The 18,620-nt window shown below is 41.8% G+C and overlaps 1 protein-coding gene across 4 annotated transcripts in view; it reads right to left on the bottom strand.

The window, feature by feature from the left end:
• The window catches only part of ntng1a (netrin g1a), a 133,234-nt gene that overhangs the window by 110,085 nt on the left and 4,529 nt on the right, over positions 1-18,620 (bottom strand). For all 4 annotated transcript variants that reach the window (XM_075452439.1, XM_075452440.1, XM_075452438.1 and 1 more), the window contains exon 2: positions 9,184-9,831. In XM_075452439.1, the coding sequence (XP_075308554.1) occupies positions 9,184-9,432 (249 nt within the window). In that variant the 5' untranslated portion in view covers positions 9,433-9,831. The remainder of the gene's footprint in view (positions 1-9,183; positions 9,832-18,620) is intronic.

Here is an 18,620-nt window from a genome sequence, read left to right as displayed (position 1 = left end):
GGCTAGTGAGACCGAAACCTGTCTTCCAATTCATTAAATTTTTTTGTGGTAGAAGTATCGGCATCGGTACTCGGTATCGGCAAGTACTCAGATCCAAGTATCGGTATCGTATCGGTTTGAAAAAAAGTGGTATCGGTGCATCCCTAATTGTGACCCAATAATTCTATTTTTCTTCCACACGACAGCCACCACTTTTTTTTAAGGCACAGTGAGTCCCGTCACTGAGAGGCAAGTAACACCGTAGAGACAATGTGCCCCCTCCAACTGATGCTGCTCTATGGTCAGCACACAATTTAGATGCTGAACCTGTGGAAATTGAGTGAATTCTATAGTTCTATTTTTCTTATTTGTACTTATTTATGGTTTGCACTTTAAATTCTTAAGATACTTATATTACTTGAATATACAGTGTTTCCAAAGTTATTACAGTTCTTCTTTAATCGAGTCATTGCACTTATACTGTTACTGGTGTTTTTATTTATTCATTTAATGTCCGGTGGCATAGTTAATGCAAAATCCGCTATTCTTAAGAATTTACTTTCTCCTCTTAGAGAACCTCTCAGCTACAGCTGTGGATATTGATTTGTATCTGCAACTCTATTTGACAGCATTGAAAGGAAAAAAATAATGGAAATTTTCTACTTCTACTTCTAGCACCCAAAGGGCTAGCAGCGGCCCTAGGGGCTAAGATCTAAAATAAAAAAAAAAAAACATAACTAACTAAATTGGTTATCTAGGGAGTGCAAAACTTGGCATAGTAAGCCAAAAATCTTCTGGAAGCTTCACCATGCAGATCTGCACAGGGGTGTGACACAGAAATACATCTCTGTCAAAAATGAAGAAAAAGGTAAGTTGCTTGGATACCTTTTTCTTCCACTACAGAAGATTAAGACTAACAAGAACTGCAAGCAGTGATAACGGCCCTCGCAGCCAAGCGCAGCTCCGGCCATGCGACCGCCTGACCGCCGGCACCGCCGCCCCGACGTGATCATCGACGCCGTCACGCGTCTCCCGCGCCCGTCCACCGGGCGGAGCGTGCGACGAATCTCCCAAATCGCCTTCAGTCCACGTCAGTAAGTCACCAGTGGCACGTGTTCAAAGTTGGAGCGATATCTCACCTTCCAGACAGGAGTTACTGTCACTTCCTGTTTTGTGGGGGCGGGGTTTAGCGACGTCAGAATTATACCACGCCAACGTTTCAAGCGCTGCTCCGTAATGATGCACAAAAAATATGGTGCAGATCGGATGATGTCTCAAGGAGATATAGCTGTTTAAATGATCTAGGGGGCGCAGTGGAGTCACACTCCAATATAATCCTATTGGGCTCTTTAGAGGTTAACAAAGGTCATTCATATCTAGTTTGGTGCAAATCGGTTGATGCATGTGAGATTTAGAGCCGAACGTAAGCAAACGGCGAGGGATTGGAATGTGCCATTCTGCCACGCCCACACTATTTTGTAGGTCCTGACAAGACGCACAGGTGTGCTGAGTTTCATGATTGTCGGTGAAAGCATGGCTTGGGGCTGATGTTTTTAGATGTTCTAGGGGGCGCTGTGGAGGCATTAGGCCACGCCCATCAAATATTGGACCTCACACCTGTTGGGGGGTGGATTAGGATCGATCCCAGTGAGTTTGGTGCATCTCGACTCAAAACTGTAGAATTTAGAGCCAAACGTATGGTAACGGCGTGATGTCTGACTTCACCAAGCCGCCAGAGCCACGCCTTCAACTGAAAACTGTTGGTGCTTTAAAGCAAGTGAGACCAACTTGTTATCTGTATTCTGACACAAGATCATGTTGATTAGGTGAAGGGGGCCAGAGAATGAGCTTTCCAAGTAAAAAAAGTGACTTCCTGTTCTGAGGGGGCGGGGCTTAGATGACGTCAGCATATGACCACATAGGATTGTCGGCCATCCAACATGGATGACTCATACCAAGTTTGGTGCAGATTAAACTTTTTAGGTGAAAGATATAGCGTTTCGTTTACACTGGCGAGTACGCCAAGTTCGCCGCTTGGCCAAGCCCCCTAAACATGCTCAAAAACTCAAGTCTTCTGATAACTTTTGTGCCCCCATCCCTTAACTACATACCGACCAAAGATGAAGTCCGTAGCTCAAAATCCCTGGGGCGTGAAAATTTTCCTGCGAGGTGTGTAAATCTGAAAAATGGCCAAAATTTGCCCTTTGACCCAAAATGGCCGCCTCCTTGTACGTTTTAGAGCATACCTCCAAGAGACTTTTGTTCTTGATTTGAGGCGATCTACATACGTACCGAGTTTCAGATCTCTACGACGTACGGTTCGGGCTATCTCACGTTAGGTGGCGCTGTAGAGCAGTTTGGCCACGCGCACTTTCGATTCCATTAAAAACATTTGATTTCACGCGGGGGACAATTTTGGGTAAAGTTTGGTGAGTTTTCGAATACGTTAAGGCGTCCCCATTCGCGATTCCGCGCGGAAAAGAAACGAGAATAAAAAAAATAGTGAAATCCTACAGATACAATAGGCCTTCGCAGCGCTTAGCTGCTCGGGCCTAATTACTAACTTTGACATAATCAAACAAGATTCAACAGGTCAGATCTCTATGTACGTAATTTGATTAATCTACCTCCAGTTTCTTTTTTTTGTTTACATCTTTACAAAAAAAGGCCGCTCACAGCAGGGGAAAATAAGAAATAAAAGAAACCTGGAGGTCGCCATTTCCCTACACCAACATAATATGGCTTTATGTAGGAAATGACGTAATTTTGAATTCTGACAACCTGCCTCTGAGGAACACGTATTCCAGCATCATTTCTTTGTAAATCTTCAGTTTTGGACTCCTCGTATCTCAGTTGCTCCCACCTGAGCTGCGAGCAGAGGAGACGATGAAGACGCTCGAGGACAAAGGAGAACAATGGCATCAAGCAAATATCAGGTGTTGTTTTGCACTGCTGTATTTTAGGATCTGTCAGATGAGCGGTAACAGTGCTCGTGAGTATGTATTTATGTATGCATATACGTCCTAATCTTTTAAGAAAAAAAAATGCTCACACTTCTTTTAGATTTCATGGACGCATGAGAGAAAGCAAAGACGTAAAAAAGGGCTTAGAAACAAAGGAGAATGTGTTGCGCGTGATGACATCACAGGACAAACAGCCAAAACATATCCATCCATCCATTATCTATACCGCTGAATCCGTCGATCGGGTCGCGGGCGGGCTGGAGCCTATCCCAGCAGTCAATGGGCGAGAGGCGGGGTACACCCTGGACAGGCCGCCAGTCCATCGCAGGGCCACATAGAGACAAACGAGACAAACAACCATGCACGCTCACACTCACTCCTAAGGACAATTTAGAGATGCCAATCAACCTAACATGCATGATTTTTTGGACAGTGGGAGGAAGCCGGAGTACCCGGAGAGAACCCACGCATACACGGGGAGAACATGCAAACTCCACACAGAAAGGCCCCAGCTGGGTGTTGAACCTGGAACCTTCTTGCTGTGAGGCGACGGTGCTAACCACCACACCACCGTGCAGCCCCTAAAAAAGGGCTTAGAAACAAAGGAGAATGTGTTGCGCGTGATGACATCACAGGACAAACAGCCAAAACATATTTGAAAGAATAAAAAAAAAGTCTCGGCTAGATTTAATTAGAAATGCGCTGATCTGGGGATCAGCACTGGGACATATTGACCTGGGGTGATTTGAGTAGTAAAAGTGGTCAAGGTCTGCACAATAACATATGAAAAGACGTTCAAATATGTCTGAAAGTTGAATTTAAACCTACTGTAACTTAATGCAGTATAAATCGGCGTAGAACAGTACAACCTTTCCCTCCAACAAAGACTCCCGTCACTCTCGAGGGATACTAACTATGCACACCAGTTTTCACTTTACACTTAATGTGCAGCTAAGCACCAACACCACATACAGAGCAAAGAAAAAAAAAAAAAAAAGACCAAACATCTTACCTGAACCACAGTATTTCAAACGTCTTTAACAGGCCTAAAGAAAGAAAGGGGTCAGGTATTGGCACAGTACTGGCTTGTTAACAAGCTTTCAGCACTGCTATTCATTCATTCTCTCTCTTTTTCCTCTCCCCACCTCTTGCCCTCTCCAGAAAATGTGGCCGTTTTCATACAGCAAAATAAAAACTAACCAGGAAGCAAAGACGGCAGTGTGCCGAGGCAACCGGGGAGCAGTCTTCACAGGATGGTGGTACCGTCCCGGCGTGATTACGTGGCATGAGATACCTGTATATTTTCCATTGAGAACTGCAGAGTATGAGCACACCCATCATTGTGACACAGGTATTTGATAATATGCAAAAAGAATAACAATATTATTTCAACTTTACTTCAAATATAAGGGGGGATACCCAATACTGCTATAATTTTGCAATAGAGCTACCCTTACAGCTTAAATATAGTTTCCTCATTATTTAAGCAAACTAATGAAGACATTATTTGTGGTCTATCGTTCAACCTCCCCTTCATTTCCTCATTTAGATTTGATTGGCTATAAAATGCACCAGGCTCAGGTTTCAGCATTCATCAGCACTTCCTGATTGTGAACCGATGGCACAGAGAGAGACGCACACAGAACTTGCTCGATAATGTATGAGAACGTCCACGCACACACAAGCATGGATTGCAAACATAGTTTAATTTATGGAGCTGCATCCAGAAACGGGATTCCTTTACGCTTAATGCCATCTGCCGGTTTTCAGACAACCCGGTAAGAAAACAGCTGCTTTGGCAAAGATTGATTCATGTTGAACTCCAAGCTGCTCTCCTGCGTCCCACACAAACTCAGCCATCAGCTGGTTGTGGCTGTGAGAGCCATCCAGGCTTTTAAAGGCCAGTCTGAGTCTAACTGGAGGGAACAGTGAAAACTCATATGATGGCAGATTCGTGTGCCAGAGTTCAGAGAATGCCAGCTTATTGCTATTGAAAAGGTCATTGGGCTAGAAGGAGAATAAAAAGTCTTTACTAGGGAGAGTGGTGTGTGCGTGTGTGTGATGCTCCATTCCTTTATGTGAGACCCCAGGATGAAGGCCGCAACCTGAGAAAGCCACGCTCATATAAGCACCACGCCCTGGAGCTGCTGCATCCCGCTCTGCCTCTCTCGGCTCTTGTCAGGCTTCGGTGTCCGTTACCTTCAGCACCCCAGGAAGCAGACACTCGGCTTCAAAATACACCCGCCTCTGCGAGCGCAAAATCAATTACCAGACAGATGAATTTCTCCGATAACGTGGCCTAATGATAATTGCCCTGAATCTGCAATGATCTGACTTATGATACAAACCACTATTGGCACTGCAGCACAGTATTGGCAGGCAGAGTATCTGAAATATCAATGATAATTGTTTCGATGTTTATTTGGAGCTACGTTACTGCCTGGGGTAAAAATAAACCAATTGCGGAGAATTGGACTCTATGGTAAGTGGCAGGGGTCATATTTCCCTGATGTTCGTGCGATTTGTGATCAGTACAGTATAACACGGAGGAAATGGTTATGTGGGAGCTAACCGTTGCCTGTTTAATTGAAGCACTGCTGTCACACTGACTGCCGGAGACATGTGAGCAACAGCGCGACGCAAACTCCTGCTAATTCAATAAGCAATCATCCGACTGTTAAAGGACTGACAATAATAATTAGAAGCCTAGTTTCATTTGTGTTTCCTCCAATAGGGATTGTCCACTTGGGAGTCACGGATGGTTGCTGTTCATCAGGGATTGAGACAGTGTTTCCACAATACAGCTGCTATAAAGCAAACGTGACAAACTACTTCAAAAGTTGATCAATCGGTGGCGACAGAGTCACGTGAAGGGAAAACGGAAGGTGACTGCATCTGGACAATGGCCTCCCAGATACGACACGCCACGCCCTTCTGCTCACTTTCCCTTCAACCAACCTTGAAGTCAGCGATCACGGGAGTCAGCATATTTCAGAAGTGCCTCAGAGATGTCGTGCTGAATACTGTGTCCTATGAATAAAACACATTAGCTACAAAACATGCTGAATTATTCACATTTCAGAGCCCCCATCCCTCCCTACACCGGAGGTATTAGTTCTTCAGTCATCATATGCTTTGCACAGAGTCCTCTGAGTCTCTGTCTCCCTCCTGTGTGCTTCTTCTTGTTCCTCTGATCATTCTCTCTCTGTTTTTGTCATCTGTGTTTTGTTAATCCCTTTCTGTTCCTCTGTCTCTCCTCTCAGCTGACTTTCTGCTGATGGCGACTGTCTATTTATACTCCCGAAGTTACAACTTTTCCTGAAACCTTTCACTATTTATCTAAAGAGCTCTTGAAGCTGGTGAGGAGTGCATTTGTTCTGAGAGAATCTTTGATGACTTGGTAACACACAGCGGCCCAAAATGGATTCATCATTTAGCATTTATCTAATGCGACCAGCTGTGAGATTCAAGGAGAAAAGGACCCAAAATAAGGAGGACGTGGTTTGCTAATTAAATACTTGACCTGATATGAATCTATTGCTCATTTTACTTTCAGCTCCTCCGGGAGTTTGTTTTGTTTTTAAATGGTTGCAAAAGAACTTGCAGACTCAACAGCATCAGATAAACTTTCACAAATCGACAGATAACTGCCTTTTATTGTGCTGTTTAAATGTAAAAAGGTCTCAGATCCCAAAATATCTCATTTTCTGTCATGATAATACTGTTCGGAAATTATCAAAAAAGCTATTAGGGCTGACAAGGTTATCACAACACTATTATTGTGTCCAAATGAGAACAATATTATCAAGATATCAATTTAAAAGTAGTGATATCTAGCAGCACAAGTTGTAACCAAAAAAAAGCTGAAATATATGAAACACCTACTCTGGAGCCAGTGTTTGATTTGTTCCTTTTGGGCTTCTGTAATCACATGGCAGAGCTACATGGTGGAAGGGCATGGAGACAAAGCCTTTAAATAAGTTAATGAAATAAATGCATCAAACTTTCCTGAGGTTTCACACTAATAAAAAAAACATAATCATGAATAAGACTGCCAGGAAATCGTCCTGAATGTCATTGGAACTTTAATTGAAATGTCTTGCGCTTTACATAACCAACCAATCTAATCCCAACAAAGTCCCATATTTTTTAACAACTCAACATGAAGGGAAACCTTTAAACCCAGCTTCAAAGCCATCAGGTTAACATTGTGAAACAGTCTATTTCCATCTCATCAACAAAGGATCCAAAGCTTCAAAACCTAACTATCTTTTCTAAACATGGCCAAGTGGTTTAAGTGCCTACACCCAACTGGAAATTATAATACCTAAACTTAACCAAGTAGTTGGAATCTTTACATTTGACCAATTAGTGAGTGAAACGGAGAGTGAAACCAACAGTAGGCAATCACAGCTCATTTCTAAGTACAGCTGAGTTTGGTGTCTGTGACTGGACATGTCTTACATTTGTTTAGTCATAAATAAATTCAAACTTCAACATCAGAATTCTGATTGGTATGCTTAATGAGATGTTTAAATGATCCTGATGCAGAGTTGTGTTAAGTACTCATGATAAATCAGTTTCTTACCTGCAGATGACAGCAGTCAAGAGTGCACTCAGTTAGGATAATTCTGACAGATGTGCTGGGGCCACTCAGAACGGGGCCCCAGAATAGAGCATTTTCAACATTTTAAACCTTAAAAAATTTCATAGTAGTTTGAGAGAAGACCATTTCAAATCGCGAATTTTACACCGCATCACTTCAGCATCTGACAGTTGTTTACTTTGTCACCATTTTTCTCAACCAAAGAACATCCGTGTTGCTTTGTTTCAGTTCATATACTGTGGCCACACAGCGTGTCCCGCAGACTCGTCAGACCCTTTTAAAACTTACTGAATATTAATTTAGCAAGGATTTACAAGATGCTAGTTGGTATTTGGGTATTAAAATGGTGGAATTTTGAGGCACAGCTGATCAGCACTAGGGTATATTCGCAAGGCAATTTGTGTGTAAAGATGTGGAACAACGCATTCTGTGCTTGTAAGAGAACAGATGTCTGACGCAAAAACGACTGGTGTTATAAAATTCCCTGTTTATAGCATTTACTCTCACTGCTATGACTTTTTTTGAGGTTTGAGTTATTTTCTCTTCTGTGGCCCCATTGTGAGTGACTGATAGCTTAGCTCCTTCTACAGGATTCCTACCTGCTTCTCCAAACTGAGAGCACTCTGATTGCTGTCTACTGAAGGTAAGTAACTAAATGCACCAAATCCCACTTTTAAAAAAAAGTTTCTACTTCTTGATGAAATATCTTTGAAAGGAGAATTGTCAGTCTGTCAATTGATATGGCTATGAAGCCAACTAAAACCAAGGAAGCAGAAAGTATCTGCTAGAAAGAGTACTGTAGCTTAAGACACAAAAGTGCTGCACAACCCATTTCATCTTAAAATGCATCATCATGATCGTCTGGGAACAAAAATATTCTCAGAAATTAAACTGTGGGCAGTTTTAAATCCAAAATCAAAAAATAAGGGTGAAAAATGGGCATATGGGTCAAAGAGGTATGATGCGACTGAGACGCATCTTGGGCCACAGTGTTTACAAAGAAAAATCAGAGCAATAACTACTCTCTGCACAAATAAAAGATGCTGGTCAGCGCAAGAAAAAAAAAGTCTCTTTTGCTCTTAAGATAATTCTCGACTTAATTTCTCGAATAAGCTGTATCTTTAGTCCACCTGTGCACTGTTTCAGTCAGAAATTGTCTGAATTTTTGGGCTACTTGCGCATCCAATCCTGCAAAAAGACAAACATTGGCTCAATCGTAAAGCTGTGCTGGGACAAAGTTTTCTTTGAAATCCCAATTACTGTGGAAACTGCAGTGTAATGAGTGAGTGTGTGTGTGTGTGTGTGTGTGTGTGTGTGTGTGTGTGTCAGAAAGGTGTGTTTTTATTGGTAAGCCACATTATTCAGTGTTTTCTGCAGCGTCAACAGCGCATCAGACTGTGTTTGCAGTGCACACTAAGAAGCAGCTCTCTAAACAGCAGAACATGACATCAATATGCAAAAACTCCCATTTCTTCAGCCACACTGGCATATCTGAGCCATACAGGCTTTTGAGGGTGTCTGTCATGGCGGTCTGGTCAGAACAAGCCAAATACATACACAATACTAAGAAACCGATAAGATAGCTGCCTTATTTCTTTCTTTAAAACTGTTAGTTTTACTTTTCTGTGTACTCACCAGGGCGCAGTATGTCTCTGGAGGGTCTCCACAGGTGATGTTAGGGGGGTCCAGGGTAACCTTCAGGTAATGGGTCATGTCAGCTGCCTCTGGTTGGCAGGCCGTGTAGTCCCAGGTTAAACCTTCATCTGAGAAGACCTGGGACTTGCACACGTCATAGTGGCCCCAGGCTGCAGGGTAGTGATGCATCGCCGCCTGGCAAATACCGGTCCATACCGCCTGCAGCGTCAGCACAAAATGGAAACGCATGGCTGGTCCTCTTTCAGCTCCTTCTAATGGAGCTGTGTCTCCTTTTGATGGTGCTCAAACAAGGGATCACTCCTCTTTTTCTTCCACTTATGTCCACTCACTCAGACGGAGTGAGGAGGCATGTCAAACTCCCTTCAGATGGAGTAAGGGTGGCCCAAAATGTTTTTCCTTTCTTTTTCTGTTTCTTTCAAGTTTGTGGAGGGGTGGATGACTCGAAGGGACAGTGAGGTTACCGGCCCATTGAGAAGATAAGCGGAGAGGACTGAGGGAGGGAGGAGGAAGATGGGGGAGGCGAGGATAAGATAGCCCTCTGACACGCTGATAGGAAGATGAGTGGCAGGTCTCCTCAGCTCGGCTGGCTGTCAATCATGGCACTCGTCCTCTCGTGATGATCTGGCGCTGCGGAGAAACAGAAGAAGAAGGAGTGTGAGTAAACCACCCTTGTGGGAATAGAACTTGACACTAAGAAAACATTAGCTGGAGCCTCAGCATGTGGAAAAGGTGTACGTGTGAGTAGAAAGTAGGATGGGTGCGAGAAAGAGGTGCCGCGTTGGTGTTTGTTGTCCATCAAAACACAGAAAATCAGTAAGCGAGGCCATCAGGGTAAACTGGATCCCGCTGCTTTCACACCAAACTGTCATCACACTCAGCAGTATCAAGCCTTCAGTGTTACAGCTTTCTCCATAACCCCTCCAAAATAGCCTTTATTAATTCTAAATAAATCTATTAAATAAATCTTTATCAAGACAGAAATGAATGTTGTAAAGGGAATGCTGATTACTCATTACGCAGTAATACGAATGAATAATAAATCTAATTAAGTTCATCAGTATACTATTTGATATAGAAGCAGCTTAAGCTGCTTCACATATGATGTAAAAACATTTTATACTTTATTTATAGGTAAAATGAGCATAAACACAATCAATACAATGCATTCATGGCCATACTGTGCTGACCAAAAGTTTTGAGACCCCTTTAAAGTTTTCCATCATTCTGTTATGTTACAAATTCCAATTAGAAAAGTCTACAAAAGCAAAGGAGTGTTTTGTCAAGCTACTTAACAGTTTAGACGGATGTACCCCATTTATGGAAGTATTAGTTTCTTAACTGATGTGTCCTACTTCTGTCTGTAGTCCAATATGCTTCTAAAACGAGTCCACGAGTGCACAATTAAGAAGGCATGCCGCTCTCAAGCCAGGTCGGGAGAAATCTCTGAAAACTGCGACTGTGCTGAGACACAGATTTGAGGAAGAATACAAGAAAAGTTCTGTTCACCAAAATCCTCAGCAGTGTGCATTTCCAAATGGAAGAAGTTTGGAACAACCAGCGGATTCCGAGAGGTAGCTGCAACAAAGCCCGTGGTCTAGTATGAACCTATGCAATTGGCCACTATGAGTGAGGTCCAGAGTCCCTTTGTGAAGGTGGGAAAACCTTACAGAAGGAAGCACTTCACCATCCGGGCTATTTGAGTGGCCATAGAGAAGCCATTCCTTAATAAATAGTACATGACAGCCTGCAGGAGTATTCTTTGGTCACCATTCCTACCATCATATTTGGAGGTAACAAGGCACTGTGCATCAAGCTATAATTATTCCTACAGTCAAATAAGGTCGTGGCAACATCATTCTGTGTGGATTTTCTTCTGTATTAAGGGCTGAGACATCAGTCCGGATAGAAGGAAAGATAGATTCTGAAAGATAGAGAGCAATCCTGAGTGAAAACCTTCCCCAGAGTCCTCAGAAATTCAGGCTGGGGTGAAGGTTTACACAACAACAAGAAAAGGACTTGAGGTATACCACCAAGAACACACAGAAGAATCTTTGGGGAGACAAATTTCAGGAGAGGTCCAGACAGAGTTTTCATCTGAACCCGGTAGAGACCAAAAGTGGTTGGGGACTGATACTCCCCCTCACTGAGCTTGAACAATTCTGCCAAGAAGAATGGAAGAAAATTCCAAATGAAAGATAAGCCAAGCAAGAGGGTTTGAATACTTATATAAATTAATATTTCATTCTTTTACTTTTAATAAATTAACACAACATTACAAAAAGTATCTGAAATGGGAAATTTATTATCAATTATGGGTCTACTTCCCAAACTGAGTAAGATGAACTATTTCAGTTTACAAACTACAGCAGTTCCATCAACTGTCAGGACATATGTATCTAATGTCGGTAAGTCAAACTTATTTTACCGTCACCTCAAGTGTTTTATCACGCTATGTTTGTGTCTTAAACTTACAATAGAATTATACTTTACTGTGGTTATATGTATTCTCATTACACAGTGACAGAATTTTCAGAATCAGTGACACACGCACGTACACACACACACACACACGCGCGCGCGCGTGCTCGCTCAGACTGATTATTTAAGGTTCATTATATATTAATTTCTTCTCCTGAAGTATTCAAAAGGTTAGTGCCCCAAATTATAATTAAATAAACTTAGAGTTTTTAATTTGAATAATTTAGTGTTAATAGCCTATATAAATTTCTTCAAAGTTGGGTAGCGTGTACGGTGGCAAACTTGTGCATGCATGTGTGTTTTTAATGGCCAGGCATGTGGACACAAGATGTACGTATACACACAAGCATGTGTCACATTTATCATCTGCTCAGCTGAGCCATCATGAATCATTTCATTTTGGCCACTTGGAAGCAAGATGCAGTGGACGACCTAGCAACCTACAACCCGGTCTCATGGCAAAACATGAAAACGTCTAAACACACTAACTCAAGGAGGGAGAGCCAAGATCGAGTCTTACCCTGAACACCAGTGCTTTCAAGTAAAAAAAAGGCTGTTTTGGCACTCAGTTGTTTTTTTACTTGTGCATTTTCTCACTGTTTTACACTTTACATAACTATTTTGTTTAGGTTAGGTATATAAAAAAAAATTAGATATAAAAACGTGCATGGTAAAGGTCAGGTATTTAAAACAAGGTGGATAAGGTTCGAAAAACATGATTAAAACTGACACTGTAATAACATATTGCATCAAAATGTCCTTTCACTAAGTTATTGTTTTCTGAGTCCCTCCCCGTGTGTTAAACACACAGAAAAAATGGTGGACTAAAAAACTTTTGTTAGTGTTTATGAATAAGTTCTGGCAAACATCGCTTGAAGTACTATGAGCAGTCAGTGCCTTACATGCAGTAGTCAGAGCGCTCTCAGTTAGGACAATCGGAAAGGTTTCCTGATGGACAAGCAAAGCTGAAAGCAACTCAGAATGGCACCACGAGAAGAGCCAATTTTTTTACCATCCAATACAACTCAAAGTTCAAGTTCAAGCAAACACTGTATTGTGGATAGACGAACTGGGTGACTTAACACAGCTCAGATGGTAACACTGTGGTGTTACAGCACAAACTTTATTCAGTTGAGAAATTTGTCGTGACAGGATGCAGGAGTGATGTAACGTTCAAATCTCTTCCTGTAGAGTTCCCTAGAACCTACTGTGGCATCTTTTTAGGTTTTTGTTTTGTTAGCCAGCAAAAACGAGCTCTTCTGTGGTCTCATTCTGACTAGCCGTTAGCTTAGCTCCCCGATCAGAATTCCTCGCTGCAACACCAAACAAGAGCCCTCTGACTGCTGTCAACTTACAACAGGCATTGTGCTGACTGCTTATAAACACCAAAAATAAATGAATAAAAACAGAATAATGCTTAAACATCCAATAGATGCGCATGGCTACATCTATATTCATTCAAACTGGTAAAAAAAACAAAAAAACCCAGAAAGCTTTTTAACAGTGCTTGACTTGGTTCTGGGCAGTTGCTGTGCGAGAGGTATTTTTCTTTTTCTGTTTGATTCTTTTGGGGACTGGAGAGATTTTGAAAGACAGTGACGCTGCAGTTTCACAGTTATGTAATCCATTAATCAATCACTGGCTTTCAGATGAATTATTATAGAAGGACAAAACACAGGCAGAAGGGTTTCACTTTAGCAACAAAAAGTGGTCGTATTGTCCCACTGTGCATTTTACCACAAAGCAGTCCTATATTAACAGGTTGTGACAACATTCAAGTTTTAAAGCAGTCCCTGAAGTGGTAAATCTGCCCACGGCAGCAGCCTCAGCAGTACATCATATGCAGTGATTTATTTCACACGCTACAGTGCATCCATCTATAACTCCCAACTATTGTGGGTCTTGGTCTTGCTCTTGAAATGCCAGCTTAAACATACCAGCGTTAATTTCCCGATTGCCTGCATTTTTTGAAATGCTTATTTCATTGACCTTCTCAAATCTAGTTGTAGAATTGACCTTCGAAATTAGGTTGCCATGGACCAGTATACACCTTGGTATCGTGGCAATGAGCCACGGCGAGCCAGGTAACCAAGGCCGTGGCTGGAATAATGGGAAGGCTTCCTGCTGTCAAACATCAACCTGCCTAAGAGTGAGTCATGGAAACCAGAGTTGGAGACAGAAGGGACAGACTAGAGGAAATTTTCAAGGGGACTTAATCTGTCAGTTTGCACCATTTCCACGTCAGTCAACAATAAGACCTAAAAGGTACACAGTGCAAACAGGGCTCTTTCAAACATATTGCTAATTGATTCAAATTGACATTAAATTATATAAGATTAGTTCAGATAAGATTTGGCTGGATCTATAGTAGGATTATAAAAAAATGAATATCACTAATATCAGTGAAATTGGAATACATTAACAAACCATATCCACGGTATAAGAATTATCGGAGGTGACAGGGTGTTTAAAAAAAAAAAGCTGCAGAACAGGAGCTGTGAGATGACACAAGTGCAATACGAGTGTGAGAAAGACGAGACGTAAACACACTCAGGGTTGCATTCACATGTAATACGTCCACCTGAGGACTAATGAGGGAAAAAAATTACGTTCACATGACTGTCTTCATTATAAAAGCAGAGATAACGTGCAGACGAGGAGCTGTGATGCGCAGAGGAAGGGTCCTCTGTAAAAGTCACATGTGAACAACAGTCACATGTACATATGAGGATTGTGGAAATAATGCTATTTTTATTTGCCTTTTAAAATGTCAATTTAATGCATCTATAGGCTGTTTCTGCGGTTGATTGATTGTAAATCAGCCAAGGTCAGGGGCAGAGCCTCAGCGGCACACCAAGACCCCCAGTGGTGAAACATTTAATGATGTAACTCAATAAAAGGCAGACAGGTAAAGGGGAGAAATTCTGAGATTATACGATATGATTATTGCCTCCAAATCCAGCTCAAATAAATTGATAGGAACTTCAAAGCCTTTTTTTCTAGCGCAAAAGAAAAATCCTTCGCACGACTCGAAATGAGCATCATCAACAATTTGCATCGGAAGCTGGGGGATTGAATTTAGCCAAAGTCGACAATGTAGAATCAGTACAGAAAAATGCAAGAGCAAGCATTGCGAGTCAGGGGACAGAGAAAGGAAAAAGAGGTTCAAATGGGGAGAAGAAATGAAGCACCTTGAATGTAAAATGTAAGAATGTCAACGGCGGAGATGTCAGCAGGTGAGGAAGCAGCCAATTATCCGGAGGAACTCTTGGCACAGAGCTCCCTGTTCCCATTAAGAGACATAATATTACCGTGTTAAGAAGGAGACTAAAGAAATGGCCAGATGTATGTGTGTGTGTGTGTGTGTGGGGGGGGGGGGGGGTTACACTCAGCCTCTGGATAAAGAGTGGTTTGAGTCACGGGTAATGAGACAACAAGCAGTGGCGAGGGCGTCGATAACAAGCAATACAATCACAAAAGCGGGGTCGTTACTGCTCCGCCACCCTGGACACAGCAGCCCTTCCCTCTCATCACTCGCTGCTTATAACCCTCTGTCGCCCCGAGGAGGCGAGGTGAGGGAGGGAAGAGGAGAGCAGATGGATGAAGTGTGGACATGCATTTTAAGTGAGAAAAAGGTTTATTTTGGGGCAGGCTGCTTCCTTCCCCATCGATCAAGGTCTGAAGACATGAGAGGAGGCACGATAGCAGGAAGTCTGAAATTATTCCATCCCCAAGAATATTATATATATATATATAAATATAAATATATATATATATATATATATATACACAGCATTATAGGCAGAGAGTGATAAACAATTCCAGGAACAGTGGGAGGTTGCTGGGGTGAAGAAAGAGTGACTTAGAAAAATGAATTTGTTAAAACTTAAAAACATATATTTGTCTTTCAATTACTGTGCATTAAAATGCTAAAATTAAAATGAGCACAGATAAAAGGATACATTCTAAAAGTGTTATTCACAGAACTGTGCAAAAGTCTTGTGCCACTTCTCACAAAAAAGTTTGACTTCCAATGGGCCAAACTTTCTTTTAAAGTCGCTTTTTAGCAATAGTTCCTCAGCCTTTCAGAGGGGATTTCAAAGTTCTTGTATCTGTGGCCCGTGAACCACATAAGTTTAAAAAAAGCCCCTAACAGACAACTTTGCATAGAACCAATCTTAAAGTGTACCTTTAAGCACGTTGTTACTAGCAGTTTGATCATTTGTTCCCATTTCTTTAGTTGCATCTACCAAAAAAATAAAAATAAACCCAAATTAACACAGTTTGACAGACAAAAAAAATTGTATTTTTCTACCAACAAGGTGATTCCCAAAGAGCTGTCAGCCAAAAACATGGTATATCTCAGGATTAAAGTCACCAGCAGATGAACAGTGGCTGAAAGTGATGTCCTTAAGAAATAGGAAATAATCGAGCAAAGACCCGACACGGAACCCAAAAGATGCATGTGGACCTTCATTTGATCCATCTACTGTTCACTGTAACCTAAACAGAACGGTCTCCATGGATGTGTGGCTGTCAAGAAGCCGTTCTTAAGGAAGAGAAACATGGAGAAAAGGCTGAGCCATGCCAAATGACAAGAACAGGACTGAGAATCAGTGGCAACAATTCTTATGCAGGGATGAATCCTCACCAGAGCTCAGACCTCAACATTATTGAAGCAGTGTGGGACGTCTTGCTAAAAAATAGAACAAAAAGGCAGCCGGCATCCAAAGAAGAGCTTTGGCATGTCCTTCAAGAAGCCTGGAGAACTATTCCTGAAGATGACTGAAAGAGATTACAAGAAAGCTTGTCTAAGGGGGTTCAGGCTGTGATAAAGAATAAATGTGCTCACATGAAATCTTGACTGTCAAACTTGTCAGAATTGCACAAAAACTTATGTTTGCATGCACTGCACTTATTTCCCATTTACTAGTAATTCAAAGAAATAAAGGGAGGCTCAAGACCTTGGCATGGTACCGTATCCGTGCATGAGAGTATGAAACCATTAAAAGAAGTATTGAGCTGTAAAGTTGCAGAAAGTTTAATCATAGGCAAAAGTAAAAACAGTTATTAAACATTATTAAAGTATTTATACTTTCTGAATAATGTTTCTAAATAGAGTCCAGAAAGAAAGTATTTGGAGACATTTTTTGTTTGCACTGCTCCTCGCTGCACATTTGAAATAGAATAGCAGAATAAATTAATAGATACTACATTAAAGTACCAAGCCTTTGGGGTTTGACTTGACTACATTTTAAGCCCAAAATAGAAATACTTATGTGTGAGACGCCAGTGCAAGATAATATCAGAGCAACATGTCGGAGTCATAAAAAATGGCAGCTGGTTTGTAAAAATCACAAGGGGGGGTGCATTTTAAAATGACAGAACTGAAAACAACCCCGGTGGGCCGAGGGGCACGGCTCTCATAGGTAAGCAGAAATTTGTTTGCATGGTGAAGAAAATTGTCCTTCTAACCACACATCATAGACAAGAGTCTCCAGCGTGCGCTTCCTAGCAAACAATCAAGAGAAGGCTTCGTGAGCAGAGCCTCAAAGGATTCACAGCCACCCGCGAACCCCCGGCAGCCCTCGAAAACAGACAGGCCACCTGCAGCGCACATAAAGATCCGAGAAGGAAGCGGTGAAATCATCAAACAAAGTGCAACGACGTGATGAAACCGAAAACAACCTTCGATCAAGACGGAAGGCTAGAGGAAAGTGAGGTGAAGGAGAAAAAAAAAAGAAGCAGCTTCAGTCATGGCTTGGGCATGTGCGACTGCCAACAGGGAGGAACACCAAAGCACGTTGTGATGGTTTTTTACGACCGCAGAGGTGAACGCTCAGATTCAGCGTCGAAAACTCCCTGGAAATGATTTCAAAGATCCCGAACATATGGGCACACCAACCAAAAAGCTTTTCAGGCTGAAGACGTGGAATTTTTCAGACAGGACGCTGAAAGCAGATGCCACACAGCATGCCACACGAGGCTGAAGGAGGCCGCCCCGAAGTCGTGGGGAGAACAGTTTGTGTGTGTGTACTACACACCACAAAAAGTTTTATAAGGTTTATTTATATTCTGTTTTAGGGACTTTTCCAAGTAAAAAAAAAATATATATATATATATATTTATATATAGTATAGTATATATATAATATATAGTATGTATATATATGTATATATAGTATATATATATATATATATATATATATATATATATATATATATATATATATATATATATTTTTTTTTTTTTTTTTTCTTTCTTAGAAATACTGAAAATGAAAATGTAAAATTATTCTACCTGACAACCACTTAATAAATACCAACAATACAAGAAGACCATGATTCAATAGAGTCCCTCGTCGTGCTTCTAAACCACAGACAGTCGACCACTTCGTGAGGCAAGAACTCAAGAACTTACAGCCTGTCTGAAACGACAGCAGGGCTGCGGGTCGACGCTGCAACCTGCAAGCTTTTACTTTTAGACACATGAATCTTTCACAGGGCCAGGTGGAACTGGGACGGGGCTGCTGGGTGAGGTCACCTCAGCTGCCACACTTTGCATCAGACAGCTCGCCTGCCTCTGGGGCTGAGAAACCCCTGGCGTCCGCTTTCATTTCATCCATGAGGCCACTCGAGCGTGACTCGACGTTCCTCCAAATCAGAAAAGAAGCACTCTTAGCTACCAGTAGGACTCTCCGGTAAATCATGTCATCAGAGAAATTAATGAGGGGACACATTTTTCATTCACTGCCTGACTCTCCCACTTGTTCCACTTCTGTTTTCTCGCTTAAGTTTTTTTTTTTTTTTTTCCCCATCCAGTTCCTTTCCAATCCCTGCTCTTTCCAATTTTTACTCATATTGATTGCTCTATTTTTCTTGACCAGTGGTTTGTGTGGGCTCAGCGTTTTCTCCTGCTGTTGGCTGTGTGGTGCCAAC

Source organism: Odontesthes bonariensis, chromosome 20, assembly GCF_027942865.1.
Source record: "Odontesthes bonariensis isolate fOdoBon6 chromosome 20, fOdoBon6.hap1, whole genome shotgun sequence".
NCBI lineage: Eukaryota > Metazoa > Chordata > Actinopteri > Atheriniformes > Atherinopsidae > Odontesthes > Odontesthes bonariensis.
Note: the sequence above shows the minus strand (reverse complement) of the source record. Positions and strands in the feature narration are given on the sequence as shown.